The following is a 19,156-nucleotide window of genomic DNA, read 5'->3' as shown; positions in this document are numbered from 1 at the left end:
AGCAATACCCTGTCCTCTAGTCTAGGCCTAGGGGACTGCTACCTTATGATTTCATTTCATTGAGCTGTAATCAACACAAAGTGTCAACGTCCCCCCCCCGATGACATCACTGGTGGCCATGTTCAAACTCATTCACTCTCCATAACCATCAAACTAAAATGAATGTGTGCAAAACTGTTAAGGGTTTTTGGATGTGTGTGAGATTATGTGCAAAATAAATCATTGTTGTTTTTTTGGTAAAGTTCCCCTTCAAGGTGTAAAACAAGGGCGTATGGTTTGGTGACAACATGGCGGGGGGGGGGCACTTTAAGTTGGGGGTCCGTGGGTCCTCCTCCAGGACATTTGAAGGTCAAACACTTAATTTCCTGCATTCTGGTGAACTTTTATGAGAGGCACGTCTGCGAGGTTGAGATGGTACGGTCCTGTAGGGGTGTCTGGAATAATAGTTAGAGGTAAGAAGGATATTTTTACTAGCTCGACGTCAAGGCGTCCAGCTAATGGGGATCCTTTTAATAAATAAAAAATGTCTTGACCTTTCTTTGTAACTCTTTTGGGGGAGGGGGGTTGTCTTCCATATCAGCTACATTCTTTGAGGGGGACAAATTGACCTCTTCTCAATATTGAGCGGGACGTGTCCCCTGCAACCCCAACCCCCCTCCTAAATCTATGCCTATTATGTGCTACAAAGCTCAGCCTGGGGTTTGATCTATGATCGGGGACACAATCACCAGTTAGTGGACTGACAAACCCAACGCCACCGGGACAGTCCTGACAATGAGAGGTATCGCCACCTGAAGTCGTTGGGAGATCTGTCACCAGCAGCTGCCGTCGGGCCACAAAGTGAAAGCGGAGGAAGGTTGGCCAGGAGGGAGGGAGGGAGGGAGGGAGGGAGGGAGGGAGGGAGGGAGGTCTGACAAACAGGACAGCTGGGCAGATGAAGACGCCGTCAAAAGCCAAGCAAGCCATCACCCGCCCCTCCTCCTCCTCCTGCTTTGAGAGCCAAGGGGAGAAGGTTCACAGCACGGCACCGTTACCATAGGAACTTTGTTTGCATTTCCCAGTGAGCGACTCCGGGGCCACTGGCTTTCAGCTGGAATTCAGACGTTCAATTCGACGCACGGGGCCTCGTCTGGAATAGCAATTGTCTATTCGGGGGGCGACTTATTGAAAGACATTCTAAGGTGCATTTCCGTTTTAAGTGAAAGGGCCGCCTGGGCCGTGTGCTGCTGGGTGTCATCGGGGTTCCCACTGTTTTGGAGAAAGAAACTTTCCAGGAGTTTCTCGTGACGACAATCCCGGACAGCCCAGATCGCTCACAAGCGGTCATATTATTCACCGGTAGGCCTGGCATCGACACACTTAACCCCAGTTTTAACGACGCAAGGGTTCATTACACTGTGACTGCACCCGTCACAAAATGTACGTTTTGTAGTCGTTACGGTTAGGGTTTTACAGCACTTTAAACAGGAGAATAAGCATGAGCTTGTCTAACGCCATGTCGGACCAAAACGAAGGCCTGCAGGCCCCACATTGGGCGGCACTGCTATATAATCCTACCAACAGTTGAGTTTCAAACTAAATAAACAACTAGGGGCTAAAATACAATTAAAGATTTCCAGGGAAACACAAGATTCTTTCCAGGATATTTGGTCACTTTAAGTCAATATTCCTGGGTTTTTCCATGACTGGAAATCTAGTCTCCGAATTTCCAGGTTTTCCAGGAGGAGTGTGAGAGCCCTGGAGTTATCCCAGTAGCAGCAGGCCAGGCTGGCAGGCTGCCTCATCTGGCGCGGCGGTCAGGCTCGGAGCTCAGATCCTCGAGTCGTTCCTTGGGTTTTATTTGAGGTGGAGAAAATGAAAAGCCTTCATTTTTCTTTCAAAAAACGGGACCTCGAGCATTAATCCTCCTCCACGCCAATCAAAACTCGGGGCCTCTGCGGTCGCGGAGCGCTTGTTTTCTGCCCGCCGCGCGCCAATCACAGAGCCGCATTCAGCTCCCGTCTCTCCCCCTATCCTCTCTCTCTCGCTCTCTCTCTCTCTCTCCCTCTCTCTCCCTCATACCAGGCTGCTGCAGAGCTTTGGAACAAAGAGGCTTTTCACGTTGACCTTGACACACGGCCACCCCCTTCACCACAGGAACCAGTGCAGAGGAATCCACCTCGACTTTCAGTCCAAATCCTGATATCAATCTCTCCCTCTCTCTCTCTCTCCCTCCACCTGGCAGGCGAGGGCACCAAGGCCGTGGATGAACCTTGGGAGAGAGGAATGACGCTCATCATATGGGAGGGTGTCTGATGGAGAAATAACCACCTAACACCACTATGAATATTCCTTTTTTTTGTTCTTTTAAAAAAGGTTCTGTAAAAAGTGGTATTTTCTTGTATGAATACATGGTAAATGGCTGCATTCATATAGCGCTTTTATCCAACGCGCTTTTGCAATTTGTTCCTCACATTTGACCCATTCACTCACACATTCACACACCGACGGCGGAGGCAACCATGTCAATTTGTTCTCTCTCCTGATTGGATAAAGTGAGAATGGGATACCAGGAAATGTATTTAGTGTTTACTGCAGAGAGCGGAGGGGAATGGGAGAGCCATGTTACTGGCCAAACACTCTATATCAGTGATGGCTGTCAGAGTTTAGAGCTATTTAACTAGTTTAACTTATTTTCACAACAAATACCCCTTAGAGCACATTAAATACCATGTTCAGATGTAAAACTCAAGGACAGTCTGTCCTTCTATGTCAAAATCACTGAAGTAACTGAAAAATCACTGAGAAAACCCAGCGGAAATCAAACCGTCATGTCAAACCAAAGCTCTTATCCTGCTATTTCTCCTGGTGTATTTAGTTTGATGACAGACCCGCTTATTGACTTCACATGCAAACGCCACACAGTTCCAAGGAATAACATTTTTATTCACTAGAAAAAGAAAAAAAACAGACTTTTACAATTACACTGCCAGAAAGAGACGCAGATTCAGGCGTTCAATTGCACATCTATTTTTTTTTAAACAAAATTACAAAAGAAAAAAAAACAGGCTTTCACTTTATACATTTCTCTCATAAGAAATAACTTCAAAAAACTGTACATTAAGCTTTTTACAAAAGCACTTTTACAAAGCCCTCCGGAGGAAAAAATTTACAATGTTCATTCACATTTTATACACATAAAAAACCCCAATTTAGGATCTGCTACATTTTTTTTGTTTGTTTTGTGAAACCCGGGGAGTTCACTCCTCGGCGAGAATGGCAGTCTTCTTCTTCTTCTTCTTCTTCTTCTTCTTCGTCTTCTTCGTGACACGTTGGACACTCAGGGTCGTGGTCGGCTTTGAGTAAAAACAAGAGTCCAAACCAGGCAATGCTGCTTGGCAGCATTCAAGACACCTCCAGTCATGAGACAACAGCAGAGGAGAGGAGAGAGGGGGGAGGGGGTTCTGGGACGGGCCAGTCTGTCAGTCTCTCTTCCTGCTGCCCCCCTCTCTTTCTGTCTCTCTCTCTCTCTCCTCAGTATCAGCGTTCGGCTCAGCCCTCCTCCGTCCCCCCCCCAGGGAGGACCGGTCCCGTCTCCAAAACAAACATTCTCTTCTAGGGTCGACCGCCGAAGTCGGGCCGGCGGCCGCGTCAGTCGTCGGTGTCCACGTGACAGGGGTTGGTCCCCTGCCGCTGGGCCTCGCGGTACAGCGCGAGGAAGTCCTTGTAGCGCGGCGCGCAGCCCATCCAGGCCTCGCCGAAGCGCACCGTGCCCGTGAAGAGGAAGTCCCCGCCGTCGTCGCCCGGCTGTTTGGCGCCGCATCGCAGGGGCATCTTCACCCGGCCCGTCCAGCTCCGCGCCCGCACCCCGCCCGACACGAACACCCGCGTCTTCTGCCGGTGCAGGCGGCTGATGGCCACGGTGACGCACGAGCGCTCCTCCTCCTCCTCCCGCTCCACCTGGGTGATGGTGCCGCGCGCCACTGAGGGGACAAGCGGAGGGGGGGGGGGACAGGGGTGTAAACGGGCCGGTCTGGTGCTTACTGTTACTGTCAGCAATCATAACAACACAAGTACAGCGCAACAAAAAGAGGTTTGGCATCCAACCATGGTGCAAACGTAACAGTAAAGTCCAATATACAATGTACAGGTGATTAAACTGGGTACAGAATATATAAATTAGTACTACCGAGTAATAGTGCTAATCAGATGTATGTACAGAGTTGTAGTTTTATTATGTACAGTGATACAGGTGTAAAGACACTATGGTAGTAGTAAGTCATATTGGCCAGCAGCGTAACTAATAAGAGTACAGTAGGTAAGGGATATGTACAGAATGATATAGATATAGTATCTACAGATATGTACAAAGGATTATAAGCAGGTATGTACAGACATATATATATATAAGGTATATACTTGTATGTACTATGTACTAATATATAATATGTATACTGTATATACTTCATTCTACGACCAGTGGGTAGTTTCACTTTCTTCTTCAAATCATATATAACCTATATAATTGTCCTGTATAGTGCAGTAACTTAATCAACTATATAATTGTCCTGTATAATTAGCGCAGTAACTTAATCAACTATATAATTGTCCTGTATAGTGCAGTAACTTAATCAACTATATAATTGTCCTGTATAGTGCAGTAACTTAATCAACTATATAATTGTCCTGTATAGTGCAGTAACTTAATCAACTATATAATTGTCCTGTATAATTAGCGCAGTAACTTAATCAACTATATAATTGTCCTGTATAGTGCAGTAACTTAATCAACTATATAATTGTCCTGTATAGTGCAGTAACTTAATCAACTATATAATTGTCCTGTAACCTAATCAACTATATAATTGTCCTGTATAGTGCAGTAACTTAATTAACTATATAATTGTCCTGTAACCTAATCAACTATATAATTGTCCTGTAACCTAATCAACTATATAATTGTCCTGTATAGTGCAGTAATTTAATTAACTATATAATCGTCCTGTAACCTAATCAACTATATAATTGTCCTGTATAGTGCAGTAACTTAATTAACTATATAATCGTCCTGTATAGTGCAGTAACTTAATTAACTATATAATCGTCCTGTATTAGTGCAGTAACTTAATTAACTATATAATCGTCCTGTATTAATGCAGTAACTTAATTAACTATATAATCGTCCTGTATTAGTGCAGTAACTTAATTAACTATATAATCGTCCTGTATTAGTGCAGTAACTTAATTAACTATATAATCGTCCTGTATAGTGCAGTAACTTAATTAACTATATAATCGTCCTGTATAGTGCAGTAACTTAATTAACTATATAATCGTCCTGTATTAGTGCAGTAACTTAATTAACTATATAATCGTCCTGTATTAGTGCAGTAACTTAATTAACTATATAATCGTCCTGTATTAGTGCAGTAACTTAATTAACTATATAATCGTCCTGTATTAGTGCAGTAACTTAATTAACTATATCATCGTCCTGTATAGTGCAGTAACTTAATTAACTATATCATCGTCCTGTATAGTGCAGTAACTTAATTAACTATAGAATCGTCCTGTATTAGTGCAGTAACTTAATTAACTATATCATCGTCCTGTATAGTGCAGTAACTTAATTAACTATATAATCGTCCTGTATTAGTGCAGTAACTTAATTAACTATATAATCGTCCTGTATTAGTGCAGTAACTTAATTAACTATATAATCGTCCTGTATTAGTGCAGTAACTTAATTAACTATATAATCGTCCTGTATTAGTGCAGTAACTTAATTAACTATATAATCGTCCTGTATTAGTGCAGTAACTTAATTAACTATATAATCGTCCTGTATTAGTGCAGTAACTTAATTAACTATATAATCGTCCTGTATTAGTGCAGTAACTTACCAAAGTCGCTGGTGCAGACTGCTAGGAGTATCTCAGCATCAGTGCAGGGCTGGCAGGCAGCTAAGTAGAGAGAGAGAGAGAGAGGATGAGCTTGGGGCTAAAGGACTATATACCTCTACACACACACACACACACACACACGTACACGTACACACACGTACACACACACAAACACACACACACACACACGTACACACGCACGCACACACACGGTAAACAGGATAGGGCCTTGCTTTCCTTAGCACCTCCCTGCCATGCGGTGCGCGATAAAGATCTTGCCGTGGGGAGTCTCGTCTACAACTTTCCAGTTAACTACCTCTAACACAAACACACAGCTGCGGTCGGCCAGCCGTGCAGGGCACGTGCTCCTCACACACGCGCGCGCGCACACACACACACACAGGACCTGGTTCATGGTAATCCATTTCCGCCCTCCTAGATGGTTATTTATTTATGTGGACGGCAGAACGGGAGTCGCCTGTCATGGGGTTCTGGGTTTTACACCAGACAGAGCTGGGCCTGGCGCTGCTGGCCAACCAGCTACTCGCTGCTCATTAAAATGGTGTGCGTGTGCAGGTGTAGTGTGTGTGTGTGTGTGTGTGTATGTGAGCCTGCGTGCGCTCGTGCGCATAAAATGCCCAAAGGAGGGGGGGCAGCTCGCTATAGGCCCTCCCCACCAGGAACAGGAACCCCCCCCCCAACACTCTGGAGCAAATGAGAAGCAGATGATCGGGGGGCAGAAGAAGCGGGGAGCTGTTAGCTCTGTTAGCGCTCCGAGGCGCAGAGAGAGGCCTACTGGGACCGGCGGTACCAATAATAACAATCACTCAAACGGCCACTAGCTGCATGTTGTTCCTCTCTCCTCAAGTGTAGTTTCTGACTACCTGACGACTACGACGAGGGAATAACACCAACAGAGAGAGGCTGGGAAAAGAGTGGGGAAGAAAAACTCACACCAAAGTCAAACAAACATGGAGGAGAGCCGGCGTGAGCCGACCGGGCGACTCTGCGTCGCGGAGAAGACGGCCTCTCTCAGGCCGCGCCGGCGGCAGATAATTGAGCGTAGAAAAGCGCATTAGCCCCCGAATAGCCGTCCCGACCGCATCCCTGAAGCCGCTTCCCCCCCCCCGGGCTATAGATTCCACCGCTCGTCGGTCACACACTGCAGAGGGAGAGAGAGACTATAGCCCGGCTCCGTCCCGCAGACCTCCGAGAGCCTCGGCGGTGTTTTACAACACGGGAGAAAGGGCCCTAAATGAGAGCAGTCAAGTTGATGATTAGTTGACTCAGGTGGCCGCTGTGGCCTGGGGGCCCGGGGGGAGCAAGGGGGGGGGGGGGGGGGGGGCTTTATTAGTCCTGGAGCCACTGGGGTTTTCTTTAGCCACAGAGCGGCCCCGCAGGGCCAGGTGGGAGGCTGGGGAGGGGGAGGGGGAGGGGGAGGAGGAGACGCTCGGTCAGCAGTGTGCCGAGGGTGGGGGGGGGGGGGGAGGAGACGCTCGGTCAGCAGTGTGCCGAGGGTGGGGTCGGGGGGGGGGGGGGGGGGGGGGAACTGTTAGTCCAGGTGGAACTCTGTTCCCCACACCCACACCTCGGTTTCGGCTAAACTCTGGAAAACACCTCGGTTTCGGCTAAACTCTGGAAAACACCTCGGTTTCGGCTAAACTCTGGAAAACACCTCGGTTTCGGCTAAACTCTGGAAAACACCTCGGTTTTCGGCTAAAACTCTGGAAAACACCTCGGTTTTCGGCTAAAACTCTGGAAAACACCTCGGTTTTCGGCTAAACTCTGGAAAACACCTCGGTTTTCGGCTAAAACTCTGGAAAACACCTCGGTTTTCGGCTAAAACTCTGGAAAACACCTCGGTTTTCGGCTAAAACTCTGGAAAACACCTCGGTTGCGCTGAAGATGGATCTAATTCAAGGAAGTCAGGATGTCTGGACGAGGGGATGGGGGGGGGTATATGCAGAGACCTTTGGCCCAGACTCAAAATGGAGACACTAGTAAGATTCCAAAAAGAGCCCCGGCTCTGACACTACAGAAGAGGAGGCCGCGACCTCGGGCTGGACCCGGGGGCAAGGGAGAGTGGAGGAGGAGGGCTTATTTTTAGCCGGCGTGTCTCAAGTCGTTGGGGGAGGGAGGAGGAGAGCATGTCTTGGGTCAACTGGTGTTGCAACACACGGCGCTGCTGCCGCCGCCGCCACCGGCGAGTTCAAAGGTCACGCAGCCACGGGCTTAGGGGGGAGGCCTCGGGAACAGCTGGAGACGTCAGAGTGGACTGACCTCGCCCATACGTCGGCCTTTGATGGCGGCCGTGTTTGCTCTTTAGACGGCAGCGCGAGAGAGAGAGAGAGAGAGAGAGAGAGAGAGAGAGAGCGAGGGAGAGAGAGAGAGAGAGAGGGAGAGAGGGAGAGAGAGAAAGAGAGAGAGAGAGGGAGAGAGAGAGAGAGAGAGAGAGAGAGGGAGAGGCAAACCCCCCAAAAACTGGGGCCTGTTTTCTCCACACACACACACAGAGAAAAAGCACGGCTCACATGTCTCGACTTGAAACGGAACCGCAGGAATGGGCTGGCAGGGCCGAGTCAGCATCTCCCTCGACCCGGGACCATGTGCAACCAACGCACTGCGCCGCTCCAATCAGAACCACTTCACTCACAGTGTGTCCCAGTGCCTGCTGCAACATCTGGTCCCAGATGCATTCCACCCTAATGGAGCGGTAATGCCGCGCTCGGCAAAGAGACAACGTCGTGGACCACTTCACAGGGCAGGGAAGATGTGCCGCTCGTTCAGAGACGACGTGGACCACTTCAGAGGACAGGGATGATGCCGCTCGGGCAGAGACAACTAGGGATGGGGTACCTTTCACATTTGAACCGATACCGGTATCCAACGGTACCTGTGAATCGATACCGGTATCCAACGGTACCCTTTTTCTCTCCTCAGTTGTAAAAAAAGAAAAAACTTCAAATAATTTATTATCATATATAATATTGCAGCGAGCGTTGTCTGCATCTAGCTTTGTAAAGTGTAACAACACTTGCGACCGTTTTTTCGGCTTGCCATCGCCCCCCGACCGCTTTGTTGTTGAATCAAGTCAAATCCTAGGTATATAGGCGTGTATACGGTGCGTGTGATGAACGTTGACGTGAACGTTGACGGCACACTTCATAGGGTTTCGTTTCGCGGTAAAAACGAAACAGTGATGTCGTCGAACTAAAAAGAAAAAAATAATAATGTAAGTAAAAAAAATAAAGAAATTTTTTCTTTTCTTTTTTTATAGTACCGAAATGTGGCACCGGCGGATCTCACGTGATTCGGTCGGCACCCTTTCCTAATTCGGTACCCGTCCCTAGAGACAACGTTAGGCCTAACAAAAATAATAGTTGGTTTCAGGTTGGTTGTCAGTTTGGCCATGGGTAGGTAGGGAATTTTTTTTATTTTTTATTTTTTTATTTATTCTTTCCCACGGCGACTATGGATAGGGAATTTCTTTATTTAATTAACCCTTTCACTGCCACACGACAGAAGGTTAGCCCTTTACTATCACACAACCGACGGCGATGCTCCATCATTAGCATCATTAGCTCCGCGGATGCGGAGCTAATGATGCTAATGATGGAGCATCGCCGTCGGTTGTGTGATAGTAAAGGGCTAACCTTCTGTATTGTCACAGTGAAAGGGTTAACCGGCTGTCGTGTGGCAGTGAAAGGGTTAAAATGTTCACAACAACATGGATGCATGTACTCTGCCAGCATGTTTAATATCCATAATACTAAATGTTTGACTAAGATGTCTATGAAACTTTATTCTAAAAAAAAAAAAAAAAAAAAAATTATAATATATAATTTTTTTTAACTCATAAAATATATTGGGTCGCACCTAAATCGGCAGGGTCGGTCGGCAACCTGAAACCAACCATTATTTTTGTTAGGCCCTAGACACTTCAGAGGACAGGGAAGACAGATGAAGAGCAGGGGGGGGGGGTAAGACTATAAGGACACATTAGAGAGAGAGAGGGGAGGAGAGAGAGAGAGAGAGATGTAGGAAAGAGTGAGACACTGGGAAGGAAGAGATAAAGGAACAGAAATACAGTGGTTAAGAGCGAAAAGAGAGAGAGAGAGAGGGAGTATGGAGGAGAGAGAGAGAGAGAGAGGATTTCAGGCTTATATATGCTGGAAAATGTCCTCCCTCCCAAACATCTGGTCTGAGATACATTCCCCAAACCTGGAGATGGCGAGAGCAACTCAATCCCCGGCACAGCGGGTCAGAGAGAAGTGGAGCAGGGGAAAGAGAGAGAGAAAAATAAATGGAGAGAGGGAGGGGGAGAGAGAGAGAGGGAAAGGTAGAAGGACACTGGGAGAGAGAGAGAGAGAGAGAGAGAGGGGTGTAGAAGGACACTGGGAGAGAGAGAGGGGGAGGGAAGAGAGGGGAGGGATAGAGAGCGAAAGAGAGAGAGAGAGAGGGGGAGGGAGAGAGGGATAGATGGATGAGAGAGGGGAGACACTGGGAGAGAGAGATACTGGGAGAGAGAGGGACACAGGGAGAGAGAGGACACAGTTAGAGAGAGGGAAGGAGGGACACTGGAAGAGCGAGAGGGAGGGAGAGAGAGAGAGGAGAGAGAGAGAGAGAGAGAGAGAGAGAGAGAGAGAGAGAGAGAGAGAGAGGAGAGAGAGAGAGGGGAGGGGGGGGGAGAGAAATGGGTCCAGGCGGGCACCCCGTGGCTCCAGATGACACGAGCCCACTGTCTGTGGTGAGTCATCCTACTGGTCAACCACATCATAACACCAGCTCATACCACAGAGGCACTGAACGGAGGAAACTAATGTGGTCAAAACAACCCCCCTCCCCTACACACACAACACACGAGCCACACACACACACACACACACACGCACGGCATTAAGTCCTCACATATCACAGTGTTCTCTCTCTCTCTCTCTCTCTCTCTCTCCTCTCTCTCTCCTCTCTCTCTCTCTCCCTCTCCCTCTCCCTCTCTCTCTCTCTCTCTCTCTCTCTCTCTCTCTCTCTCTCTCTCTCTATTGTGCCAGATAATGATGCAGGATGTGGACACGTGAACCCAGAGGGCCGTAGAAGCAGATGTGGACCTGATACGGCTCATATTTTGCTCTGTGTGTGGAAGGAAAAGAGAGAAACACCATTTGCCGCACACATTCAACCGGGGGCTTGAAGCTGCGCAGGTTTGGCAGGTACACAGCGTGAAAACAAGAGGGCTGTTTTTAATGGGAGGCCCCTCTTGTTTGACTGCGCCGCCCCCCTCTCTGTCCACAAGACGTCACGGACGGGCTCGCGGCACCGCCCGACCCGAGTCAACCCGGGGACCGCTCGCGCGCTTGTGTAACTATCCGGCGAGAGAGGTGTAATCGCAACGCGTGTGAAGCGAACTGTGAAATATCAACATGCTATCGCTGGGAGAGAGAGAGAGAGAGAGAGAGAGAAAAAAAAGAGAAAGGAGAAATTAAAGCTTCGTAAGAGAAATGACTGCAAACCAGAGGGGAGGTTGTGTTTTTTTGAGCGTCCAGTCGTCCACACAGTGAGACTTCAATATTGTGGAAGAGACACGTCTTTCCAAAAACAATACTGGCAGAGGACGGGGGACGGGGAGAAGGGAAATAAACGTAGGTTGTGGCGTTAGAAAGGAGCCGGAGCAGGGCTACAGACTTTCCTACTATTACTGTCCAACTTAATAACGGTTTTCACCACTAGATGGCTGCATTCAGTTCCTGGCAGAGAGCACGAGGACAAAGGAACCCTAACTCTGGGGGGAATCAATCAAAAGCAGTCTGCAGCTATCTCCACGGGGCAATTAATCGCATCGCCGAGGCGAAGGATCGTAAAACGTCCGTTTCGGGGGTTTTGAGACTGAGTGACGTTGTCAAATCGGGGTATCTCAAGAGCTAACCCTAAGTCAGAGTGATGTATGAATTCATCGTTTGAGACGGGAGAGGTTGTTGTGCGCTATCGAGTCAGGGATCATATGCACATTCCAAATGTCACGGAACGGCTATAAAACTATAAGTGCGCTGGGTTTTCGAAAGATCTTCAAAACAGACTTTATATGGTTCTTCGTCAGAAGGGGTCAATAAATCACAACAAAGAAACGCCGTAGTGGATGACCTTCTGCTACAGGCATCTTCAGTGGCGGCCTTAGGCACGGGCAACGTGGGCATGAGGAGATGATTTTTTTTTATCCCCCCTGAATGGTGACGTTTGCGCAACCGGTTTTCTATCGCTTATTGCACATCACGTCAGGTCAATTAACCTTGTCGGAGTGAGCGCCCTGTTTGTGTGACTGTGAGCTAGGCAGGCAACTGCCTGGGAAGGCCCTGTTTGTGACCGTGAGCTAGGCAGGCAACTGCCCGGGAAGGTCTTGTTTGTGACCGTGATCTAGGCAGGCAACTGTCTGGGAAGGACCTGTTTGTGACTGTGAGCTAGGCAGGCAACTGCCTGGGAAGGTCCTGTTTGTGACTGTGAGCTAGGCAGGCAACTGCCTGGGAAGGTCCTGTTTGTGACCGTGAGCTAGGCAGGCAACTAGCTGGGAAGGTCTTGTTTGTGACCGTGAGCTAGGCAGGCAACTGCCTGGGAAGGTCCTGTTTGTGACCGTGAGCTAGGCAGGCGACTGCCTGGGAAGGTCCCACTCACTCAGTACGACCTGGGGAGGGGAGCGGGGGGATTCTGGAATCTATTCTATCTATCAAAATAGCACACCTCTATAATGCAATTCATAATACGATTCTAAATGCTACCAAATAAACCACAGTTCATTCATAACACTGTAGACTATTGTTGCATTTCTTTTCTGGCTTGTTTTATAGGATTTGTCCAAAGTAGCGTTAATTATGCGATAGTTTAAGGATGAAACTTGTTGGTGGATGAAAACAAAAAACAGGGGGAGGGGGTGCATATAAGCTGGGGCATCTCACCGGCCGGCGAGTGCAGGTCCGACCCGAGCCTGTCGTTGACCAGCTCGTACTGGAATGCCGTGATCCTCCGGCTGATGTCCGTGCGCGGGATGGCCTCGATGAACAGCGCCCCCTCCTGGATGCTGAAGCAGTGCACCTTGCCCTGGGTCTGGTCGCGCTCGCGGAGCAGCAGCCGCAGCTTGCCGGCCCGGTCCAGGTAGACGTTGGTGCCGCTGGACTCCGGGGAGGGCTTGATGCAGACGGAGAGGCGGGCGGCGGCGGGGGACACGGTGTTGGGCCGCAGGTTGACGATGATGGCCCCGGTCGGGTAGAGCCACTCCAGGGAGCCCTGGGAGCACCGCAGGTAGACCTGCTCCACATCCCTGTCGTGGCCCTCATGGGTCAGACCGCTGGGGGGGGAAGGGAGGAGGTGGACGTGAGAACTAGGCATTATGAGTGGGAAAAAATTAATAAATATCGGCATATTAGGGCTGACCCCTACTAGTCGATTAGTCGACTAATCGGTCGAAAGGAGCCGTAGTCGACTAGCCAACCTCTTAGTCGAATACAAAAAAATATATATATTATATATATATATTTTTTTATCATTCTTTCCAAAAGAAAAGAGGCCTAGAAGCGTGGCTAACACTAATGGCACGCATACCAGAGGCTAACTGCCTACGAAAACAGGCACAGAGGCACTGAAAGAGGATTTCACCCATCTAATGAACACACTAGACTAGACAAATATCAAGATGTATCCATCAGTGGACCAATTGCATGCTTTTGCAGAGGACAAGAAGCCTTCAGTCGACTCCTTCAGGCTTCAGACATTAAGCACCCCCACAGCCCAAATGGAATGAAAAAAAATATATATATATTATACTTTTTTTCCCTTTCTTAGTCGACTAACGGCACATTTTTGCCAATCATAGTCGACTATCCAAATCCTTAGTCGGGGACAGCCCTACGGCATATAACAACTAACATTCGTTCATTTGGCGGATTTATACATAAAAACTAGCTAAATGAGATAGATTCTTGCTGGAAAATAGGAAAGAGACCAAAAGAATAGAAAACAGAGAATATGCCTTCAGCCATTAATGTTGCAAGAATAACACGGTGAACTTATATACCCTCTTCATCCTCCCTCAGACCCTTAACCCAGTAATCCAACACCGCAGTCCCCATGCCTTATCTAACACCTTTCTCCGTCCTGCATTTTTAAATCTAAGCCTCTCTAAGCTCTTTCGTACTGTATTTTAATATAATCCACTTTTCCACTAAATAATCTCCCTTGCCTATATTAAACGGTAAATGGTGCATTCATATAGCAGCTTTTATCCAAAAGCGCTTTACAACATTGTCCCTCTCATTCACCCACCGACGGCGGAGGCGACCACGCAAGGTGCCAACCTGCTCATCAGGGGCATGTGAGGGGTTAAAGTGTCTTGCTCAAGGACAGTTCGACGCGCTGCCCGGGAGGACCGGGAATCAAACCTTACGATCACCAGACGACCGCTCTACCTCCTGAGCTACTGTTGCCCCTATTACTACCTCTACTGTACTAATATGTCTCTAGTACTAAGTATGCACTCAACACTGCAGCGCTCAAGTTTCAACACTTTGATGAACACTGTTACTCAGCTGTAAGAGTTGTACCCTTCCTGCTGACTTGTCGTCGTACAGAACTTGTAAGTCGCTTTTGGATAAAAGCGTTCAGCTAAATGACAAAATGGAAATGTATATAACTGGTCAATAACACTTTTGTTTGACAGGAAGAAAGACTCAGAAGAAGCTTCTATCCCCAGGCCATCAGGCTGCTAAACGAACAATAAACACTATGCAACAACCATCAAATGCACACAGCACACACACCCACACACTCACTTAAACAAACAACACACTGCAGCACCCACTCTCCACACTTTAGATCACACAAACACACTTTATATTTATTGATAAAGGATTTGCACTACAACTCGTACACCTTACTGTAAATTGTACCTAAATTGCACCTCATCCCATTTCTGCCTTGCACTATATAGTATTGTATATTAGTACACTGCACAGTATTGTATATTATATGGTAACTCAGTTACTTCTATTCTGCATCGAACATTGTACATATGTCTATACTGAACACTGTGACCTCATTTTTTTTACTTCTAATTTACATGCTATACTATGTTATTTTATTTCATACTTATCTTGTCTAGCACAGTCTCTGGAGCGCAACAGTAAGAAGCATTTTGTATAAAAGTATTCTGTACTTCTGTATGACAACTATTAAAGAAACTTGAAACTTGAACAGCCGAATTGTCTGCCGTCGACTAAAAACACACTTCTTCCATCAATATCTGAAATGAAGAAAAGAAAGAAAGACTAACTTTGACTAGTATGCACTCTGCTACTAAGGAATCGACCTTGCCTATACTACTACGACCTACTATGCTAATATGTCTATACTACTATGCACTCAAGACTCAACACTGTTTGACGAACAATCTTACTTGCCCTTAGCAGCTACCAGAGTAACTGTACCCTTCCTGACCTGTTGTACACAACTTGTAAGTGGCCGCTTTGGATAAAGCGTTCAGCTAAGTTACTAAATGTAAACTAGGCATTATGATGAGCGGGGCCGGGGAGTCATGACCGAAATCTGTAAGTGAATAACTATATAGCTATATAAACACAACGTTTTCGTTTGTGTCTTTTGTCTTGCCAAGTTGCCATGATGAAAAAAAAAACTGGGTTTGTTGCTGAAATTTACATTTAGCTGAACGCTTTTATCCAAAGCGACTTACAAATTGGGAACAACAAGTCAGCAGGAGGGAGGGGGGTACATCTCTGGCAGCTAAGGGTCGGTGGAAGGGTCAGTGGCGTTGTTTGCCAAATAGTATCAAACTGAATGAATGAATGAAAACTTTATTTAACAGATTGCAGAATGGGTACGTAGTACATTACAGTACGGCTCAATACGCACAATTGTTAAGGGGATGCAGACCAGAGAAAGACTTTCGTCTTGTTTACATCAGGGTCCCCCATTTTCAATTCATATAGTTCCCCATTTTCAATTCACTCGAGTGCTACACTCTCAGTGCATAGTAGTATAGACATAATTAGCATGCTAGGTAGTAGTATAGTAGCATAGTAGTAAGGTACATTAATAGCAAAAAGACAGTAAGAAGAAGGTCAGTGAAACGCAGCATCAAAGGGAGTGTTCGGTGATCTGAGAGTGATTGATGTGGTCAGTTTGAGCCCGGGCTGACCGCCAGCCCGGAGGGGGGAGATAAGAAGGTGAGCTCTCTCTGCCTGATTGTGTAAAAGGATATTAAGAAAGACCGCATTCCTCCCGGAGCATTAAGCGTGCAAGTCCGGCTGCATGACCAGTCACGAGCCAGCCAGCCAGCGCCGCTGCTGAACCAGCAACCTCAACCCTCTCCAGATACACATTGTTGTTCCCCTCAGTTCCCCTTTGGCAAAACCCACACCACTGGCAGGCTGCCTTTCGGGGAGAGAGGGGGTGGTGGGTGGTGGGTGGGATGGGGTGGGGGGGAGAAGAGCCTGGAAGTGAATGAATGGAGGGCCACTGGGGCTCCTCCTGCGTAGAGAGACAACGGCAGCAACAGTAGCCGGGCTCTCTGCTGCATGCAAAGTGCAAATGCAGGTCACGCACCGATCCTCCCCTCGCTTTTCACGCCACCAAAGGGGACTGGAAGAGACTTGTCCGCCCGGGCGGCACACTGCGGACCCTGGCTGGCGCCAGCATGACTGACTCCCTCCAGAACTTAATGCCTGGTCAGGGTTCGAGTCTGTCAGTCAGTCAGGAGCCAAAAGCAGGGAAAACCATCTGCATTCTACCAGCGTGCCGGTGCCAAGCCGGCGGTCAGAGAGTCGCTCTCTCTCTCTCTCTCTCTAGGGAGAAACACCCAGTTTTTCCTTGAAAATGAGATGCTGAGATTCAAATGTGTTGTAGTGTGTGTGTTTTTTTTTTTTTTTTAGAGCACCGTGGTACAATTTGGTCATGTGCAGCGAAGCCGGTCTCTCCTCATTGCACGCCTCTCTAATTAAGTTTTTTTTTTTTTTTTACTTCATCATCTCTGCATGCAATTAGAGGAGATTAGTCGAGAGAGTCTTCTCGACTAATGAACAACAGATGATTGGTTATGATGATGATGACTGCCGCCTGCTGCTGCCCCTCCTGACCTGACTGACGCGGGGGATGATGATGGAGAAGAAGAACCGAGACCGCAGTTGAAAGCAGCACCATCTCGACTCGAGTGCAAAACACATTTCGGTGAATGTTTGATGGGATTTTTTTCAAAGAAGGGAAACTTTTTCCACTCAGTGGCGCGGCGCCTATACCGGGGCTAAATATACATCCGTCTCAGGAGTCGGCGAGAGTAAAAACTGTATATGAAGGCTTTTGGAACACAGAGGGTAGATAAACAACACTATTATTTATTATCATCCCCCCAAGAACCCAATATATGATGAATGAAGTCATGGCATCATTAGTCAATAGTGTGATTCAATTCACTGAGCTTTATAGCCAAGTCTATTTGGATTAAATCTTAAATCAATCAAAGGATTTGAGGTTATAATAACTATTTTCAGATCGTTTTTTTGTTGTTGTTTTTCTTTTTTATTCTTTTTTATATGAAAATCACAGGCCCCAATATTACTGAAAAAATAAAACGTATTTATAAGAAATAGAGAGAAGAACGGGACATTATTAACAGTTAGGCGAAAGAAACAAAAGGAACCCACGCAACATTATGGTTCATAATGGTTACATTTATGGTTTGAAAAGTATTTGTTTTTTTATTTAGTTGTTGTTTTTATCAATGAGGGTCATTCATAAAAATCCAATAGGAAGCGAAAACCACCTGAATGGCGTCAACACTGCAGTCAACAGTCAACACGTCGCTCCAGTCCAGTCGCTCCGGTTCATAAAGCATACATTCGATTTCAACCCAGTTTGTTATTAATAACAGAACAGCATAATTATAATAACATAATAATAAGCCACTGATCTCACCTGCCCTTCCAGCTGCACTGGTCGCTCGAGTATTGGCACAAGGCGCTCCTTGGCAGGAGCAGGAGAGACAACAAATACGCCAGTATCTGGGTGATGAGCATGTTGGTCTCTCTCTTCTCACGTAAAACAACAAGGTCCACCGGTGTAATAATTCCAACTACATGGCGTCTCCATGGGTCCCGTAGTATTGCTTTTGTGATCGGTAGATAATAAAGGAGCGCTCCTGATCGGACCCGCGCTCGGTAGTGCGCTGCGCTGTAGGAACTGCGCGCTGTTGAGTTCCTCCTTCACTCTCTCTCTCTGTCTTTCTACCTCTCCTATCGCTTCTCTTTCTTCGCTCTCTTTCTTCTCTCCCTCTCTTCTCTTTCTCCCTCCCTTATTGCTTCCTTCGTTTCCCCCCGTGTTCGGCACAATCGGCAGATAAAGGCGCTCCTCTCGAACCCGCGGCTTGGTTGCTGCTGACGGGGCTCCGCGGTGTCGCTTGTGAGTTGAGTTCCTTCACACTGGGCTCCTTTCCTTTCCTCTGAGCCCTGATTGCTCCTCGTCGTGACGTCACACAGCCCGTTTCCTATCGAAACTTATTATCACGCGTGCGCACTGAGCATTCCTCGTGGATTTCATAGTAGTGATTTCGAAAGGAAAGTGTGGCTGCCCTTTTTAAAATTCAGGACATATTTTTTTCCTTCTTCTAATGTTCCATTTAATATGGTATTATTGGCTTTAGGCTGCATTGGGCTATACTATAGTCTGCGTCATATAGCACTTAATAGGGTTTCATTATTACGCATCATAACATATTTTCAGGCAGTGTTTCCTTTTTTTTTTTGGATTCAAGATTCAAGAGGTTATTCACATACATACTACATACATACATACATACATACATACATACATACATACATACATACATACATACATACATACATACATACATACATACACAAGACATATAGTGAATATAAAAAAAAACTGTACACTGTACATTGGAATATTGACAAAGCCATACTTGGTCATTTACTGTACATTGGAGGGTGTTGGGTTAGGACATTTGCAGGGGCCAGTTTCGAATTGCAGTCTCCCGTAGGTGTTCTTTGAGAGTGTTTTTGAAAGTGGGTAGTGATTCGCATTCCTTTACAGCTTTGGGTAGGGCGTTCCACATTGATGTGGCATAATTGCAAAACGTGTTTAGTCCCTTGTTTGAGCCGAATCTGGGTTTAACATGATTTGTGGAGCTCCCTCTGGTGTTGTGATCGTGGTATTCACTGACCTTTGGGAAGTATTTTGACATGTACATGGGTACCTTGGTGTAGTGT

The 19,156-nt window shown here is 47.0% G+C and overlaps 1 protein-coding gene across 1 annotated transcript; it reads right to left on the bottom strand.

Moving 5' to 3' along the window:
* Positions 1-2,910: 2,910 nt before the first annotated feature.
* metrnla (meteorin like, glial cell differentiation regulator a) lies at positions 2,911-18,333 on the bottom strand. The gene is made up of 4 exons (XM_084329337.1): positions 17,844-18,333; positions 12,821-13,209; positions 5,883-5,942; positions 2,911-3,962 (listed from the first exon to the last, which is right to left on the bottom strand). The coding sequence occupies exons 1-4, from the start codon at positions 17,942-17,944 to the stop codon at positions 3,631-3,633; spliced, it is 882 nt and encodes a 293-aa protein (XP_084185463.1). The 5' UTR covers positions 17,945-18,333; the 3' UTR covers positions 2,911-3,630.
* Between the last annotated feature and the right edge of the window lie 823 nt (positions 18,334-19,156).

This window comes from Notolepis coatsorum (genome assembly GCF_963971535.1).
Source record: "Notolepis coatsorum genome assembly, chromosome: 14".
Taxonomy (NCBI): Eukaryota; Metazoa; Chordata; class Actinopteri; order Aulopiformes; family Paralepididae; genus Notolepis; species Notolepis coatsorum.
Note: the sequence above shows the minus strand (reverse complement) of the source record. Positions and strands in the feature narration are given on the sequence as shown.

Excerpts from the sequence above, each read along its gene's own strand:
- metrnla (XM_084329337.1), bottom strand. The coding sequence starts at position 17,944 with ATGCTCATCACCCAGATACTGGCGTATTTGTTGTCTCTCCTGCTCCTG. Across the intron at positions 13,210-17,843 it reads CAGTGCAGCTGGAAGGGCAG|CGGTCTGACCCATGAGGGCC; the intron begins GTGAGATCAGTG and ends TTCCCCCCCCAG. Across the intron at positions 3,963-5,882 it reads AGTCTGCACCAGCGACTTTG|TGGCGCGCGGCACCATCACC; the intron begins GTAAGTTACTGC and ends TTGTCCCCTCAG.